At 42.4% G+C, this 4905-nt stretch overlaps 1 protein-coding gene across 2 annotated transcripts in view; it reads right to left on the bottom strand.

Annotated features, from left to right (window-relative positions):
- Nucleotides 1–4905, bottom strand: part of RAPGEF4 (Rap guanine nucleotide exchange factor 4) — a 304750-nt gene that overhangs the window by 180191 nt on the left and 119654 nt on the right. For both annotated transcript variants that reach the window (XM_019522934.1, XM_019522933.1), the window contains exon 2: nt 999–1071. In XM_019522934.1, coding sequence (XP_019378479.1) covers nt 999–1056 — 58 coding nt within the window. In that variant the 5' untranslated portion in view covers nt 1057–1071. The remainder of the gene's footprint in view (nt 1–998; nt 1072–4905) is intronic.

Below are 4905 nucleotides of genomic sequence, written 5' to 3'. Positions count from 1 at the left end.
GCTCAGGTCCCTTCCAACCCTAGAAACTATGAAACTATTCCTCCACTTCTCGCTGCATACTAGGGCTCATAAACCATTAAAAAAAATTAATCACAATTAATTGTGAGATTAAAAAAAAGGAGTTGCATTTTAAACATACAGTTAAACAATAGTCAGCACTCCCCCACTCAACAATTCAGAGCTTGTGCACCCTGTGGCTCCTCCCTGCCACCACCAACAGTGTACAGCCCCAGCCCACACTGCACCTGCTCTGGACATGCCCTGGCAGGAGCGGACCAGCTGGAACCTACATGCACAGCCAGAACCCACCAGCCCTGTGCCTGCACCAGACTCATCTGCCCACACTGAGCAGCAGCAATGGCAAGGCAGAAGCTGCTGCTCAGCATGGAGGAAAAGCGGCCCCTCCCCCTTGCTGCAGCCACCTGGAGCCTGCACCCAGGTTGCCCTGAGGCTCCTCTGCACTGCCACTGCTGCCCCCCAGGGCGTCCCAGAGGTGGCACTGACAGCAGCAGAAAGGAGCCACAGAGCAGCCTGGGCATGGGCTTTGGGTGGCTGCAGCAAGAAGGGCCTGGCAGTGGTGAGGGGAATGGCCGCTTTTCCCCTGTGCCAAGTTGCAGCTTCTGCCCAGCTGCTGCCACTGCTGCTGCTTCTCAGTGTGGTCGGGTGTATCTGGAGCAGGCCCGGGGCAGGCTGGGGTTGGGGCTGTGTGCACAGGTTCTGGCTGGTCTGGAGCTGGTCCACTCCGCTGGTCAAATGATGTGCATGATTAATTCGATTAAAAAAATTAATGTGTTAATTGCTTTTGTGTTAATCACATAAGTTAACTGTCATTAATTGACAACCCTACTGTATACCCATCACTTTTCTTTTATTACTGTGTGGGAAAATGTTTTCTGTGTAAAGAATCCACTTCACTTAAAGAAAACAAAACTTCAGAATCTGAGGAGGAGGAACCTATTTACTGATTTATTTACTTATTACTAATAAATTTTACTTACTGTCATTGTTGGAGCCAGTTTCCATAACACCATATGGAGGAGCCAGAAGTCCTGACATATATTGTCGATATTTCTGAAAGACAGTGACAAATTCACTAAGATACAAATACATGCTCCATTAACTGGATGATGTCATGGTTACATGCATAAGGTCTTTTACTTCAAATACACCTAAACTTTGCATTATCAAGCTAGTAAGATGTGCCCTTTCAAATTTTAATGCTATAATAAACACAATACCATTTTAAACAATTCCTTGCTTCTTGATCTGCATACACTGTACTGACTCTAAAAAGGTCTAATGGTTCTCCACATATCTTGGTTCCTGGTGTATCCAGAATGTATAATCTTGAATTCCTGCATGAATGGATGTAACATTAGATATTATCATCTTGTCTATAATTTCTGGGCTAGACAAAGTGAAATATATGTTCTAGAAAATGTGAATTTAGGATCAAAATTCTGAACTATTCGTTCTATCACGTTAAACAAGCAGATATTTCCAAAACCCACAAATAAACATACTAACCATATTAATACACAATTTCACATACATATTTAAACAGTACTATCAAGCTGAACCTTGTATTGATAAAATAATGTCTTCATATCACTGTAAACTATATATCTGTGGCTGGTGTACAGTAATTGACATTGTTGTTCAGTAAATAGTAGCAAAATGGAAACATGATCAATGAAGCTCAAAGTTCATATCACTCTCTGTCTAGGGTCTAAGTAACTTTTCAACTACCTAGGAAATAACACTACTGAAAATACACTCAGTGCATCTTACCTAATAAAAAACACATAGGATTAAAACCAAAAAACGTCATATTTATTTGCTATCATACTTCTGACATACTTCAGGATAAACAGGTATAAAACTCCTTTGAGCTGGCAGGCAACAAGCTTGTACAAGAGGGAATACTAATCAATAAGGGAAGATTCATCTTTTAGATTTTAGTCTAGCTCTGCAGTAGCTGAGCTTGAACAAATAACTGGTTTGAATTCATGTAGGTGACAACTAAGTATACAAATAATTGAACTGCAAAATTTCTCTCATAATACAATTTTAATTAAAAAGGTTTATCCTTTGCCCTGTGGGAGTGGTTTAATGCATTCACTTTAAATATGCTGTCTGCTGGATTTTAGCAGAAGCTTGAATTTCTTCTTCAACAGTTATTCTCTGTGGAAATGGATATAAAAATGTCATTAACTCTGACCCTGAAGAATGAATGCTTTATATTCTAAACAGCAACAAAAGCTACATACTGTATATTAATCTTAATAATCCAACCATGTTTTTTAAGACAAGCATTAGATGCTAAAATCTTAGTAATATGTTGTTTAAACCTCAGCCATAATCCAGATTGAAACTCTTTGGAGCGAAATGTTTGCAAATATAAAAAAGTATATTATAATGAACTCTACATACTTTTCAGTTTCACAGCAAAAATCTCTTCTCCCTTTCCCTTACTGTGCATTTCTTCTGCATCCCATGTTCCACTTTTGTTCTGTGCAAGAAATGTTCACTGACTTTTCTAAGTGTTGTTGACAAATAACTTCTCTCACAGTGGGGTTGCCAAATAAATGAATATATAAAACTAAAAAGCATTATTTGGGCTGATACCAGTACAAAAATAAAAGTTAAAGAAAACCTCGTTCCAGGTCTAAGGAAAAATTAAATTTTGGTTTTTAATTTTAAATGCATTTAAGATTAAATTTAGCTAAATTTGGCTTTGAAACATGGTGCAGAAATAAACCATTGAAACACTTTATTCCAGGAAATGTAAAAAGTGTACGTTTTTACTTTTTTGAATTTTTTGTTTTCTCACTCCAGTTGAATTTGTCAAATAGTTTTAGGTGCCCTAAAACCGGATTTTTTTTCTGTGAATAAATGATTAATGTGAGAAAATTTCTCCTAAGTTTTAAAAATGAACATTATCATGCCATGTTCATCACTGCCATACAGCACTGCAGTTTATTCTCTAGTTAATGCTTAACAAGCTTCCCAAATACTCTTCTCATAAAAGGAAACAGATACAACATCATTTCTAAGATGGTTTGAGGAATAACTCAGTGAAAAATAAAAACAGAAGTCTTAAAGTGTAATGAAAAGGACATAAACAACAGCAGCAGAACATGAACCCAGAACCTACAACATCAAGGGCATGTCCCGGTGAGCACGCACATGCGATTTGCGGCACTGCAGACCTACCTGCGGCATTGCAAACCACACACACCACATATGCAGATACTTGCTGTGCTGCTAATTTACAACATGGCAAGTTATTTTCACATCGGGGGATGCCGATGTCAGAGAAACTCGCACCAGAAAAAAGCAGGGTGGCACGAGTGGCAGTGTTTACTGCTTGAAACCAAAGCCTGACTGGCCAGAGCCATGCTCCAGCTGCTGGCCAGGCTCCGCATGCCCAGTTTGCTGCTGCTGGAGCCCTGGGAGGGTCTCAGGTAAGGCTGCTGGCCCCAGCCTCTCCTACCCAACCCAGAGCAATTTGCCACATGCCAGAGCACATGTGCAGGGGCATTCCCCAGGGACAACTATCAGCAGTACAAATATGTGCCGCTGGTAGTTGTTCCTGAGGAATGCACTTTCCTGCTCATGGGGGCACGCCCCAAGAGTGCAAATTCCCACACTTCTAAAGAAGAACTCTTCTTGCTATGATATGTAACTAGGCCTCAACATCTAGGATTAGCCACAAAGGCTAGATCCAGACGTGCAGGGAAGTGGAGTTTGTGGTTCCACAAACCTCTTTGTGGTACCACAAACTGCATGCTTGGCACTTTAAAATGTGCCCCATGCTGCAAATTTGTAGCACAGGTGCAAAATTTGTTATCAGGAAACCCTGGTAGCAAAGGGAAAAAAATGCTACAAAAAAAGTGGCACAGCACATGCCACAGTGATAACACAATGGAAAGTTGATATGTTAGGGCTGCTGGCTTCCTATGCAATATTGTAGAATCCTGCCATTGTTTAAAAAGTAAATAATCTCAGCTTGAAGTCCCTCAAACTAAGGATAAAGATTTGAATTTCCCCAAACTTCAAGGGTCATGTCCAACTATGTTAAGGTTGGAAATGGATCTAATCTTTCTATGTGATGATACTCAGCCAAGGGTTACACCAGTGGAAATCAGTTAAAATGTTGGCACAGGGACCTAACACAGAAAGTTCTTCCCCTGAAAACTCCTACTATTCCTATAGGATGAGTGCAATCAAGGAAACGTCATCATGACTAAAGGACATTGCTGGATGATGTTACCAGGAATGTTACAGTGTAACAGTGTTACCAGGACAACCAGGATTCAGAACACCCCCTTAGCAAGGGGTGGGCAAAATATGGCCTGCGGGCCAGATTCAGCCTGCCAGGCCATTCTATCTGGCCTGCAGGGCCCTCTAAAAAAATTAGAAAATTAATATATATGTGCTCCTGGGTGCCTGTCAAAGATAACAGGCACCAGAGGCAGTAGGACCCAGGGGGAGCCAGCAGCAGGATGCAGCAGTCCAGCTCTGCCCCACCCCCAGCCATTTCCCTGCCTTCCTGCTGTACACTGCTCCAGCACACCATGTGGCTCCTGGCTGAATTGCCGGATCAGGAAGCACAGGGCTGTGCCGGTACCCAGGAGAGAGAGAGAGAGAGAGAGAGTGTGTGTGTTTGTAGGGTGAGTCCCACATGCATACCCCACCATACACATTCACCCACACCCTGCCTTGCACTGCCATACACACAGACATCCACACCCTCACACACACCCCAGCCACCCTTCCCCACACACACAGCCCCCCATAAACCCCATTACCCACCCACATATCCACACCCACATACTCCCTCACCCCACACCCACACCCCCCACAGCTATCCCCTCCACAGACACACCCACACCCTCCCCC

This window comes from Gavialis gangeticus, unplaced genomic scaffold (genome assembly GCF_001723915.1).
Source record: "Gavialis gangeticus isolate Ggan-Ray unplaced genomic scaffold, GavGan_comp1, whole genome shotgun sequence".
In the NCBI taxonomy this organism is placed as follows: Eukaryota; Metazoa; Chordata; order Crocodylia; family Gavialidae; genus Gavialis; species Gavialis gangeticus.
The sequence above is the reverse complement of the archived record's forward strand: the minus strand, read 5'-3'. Positions and strand labels throughout refer to the sequence as shown.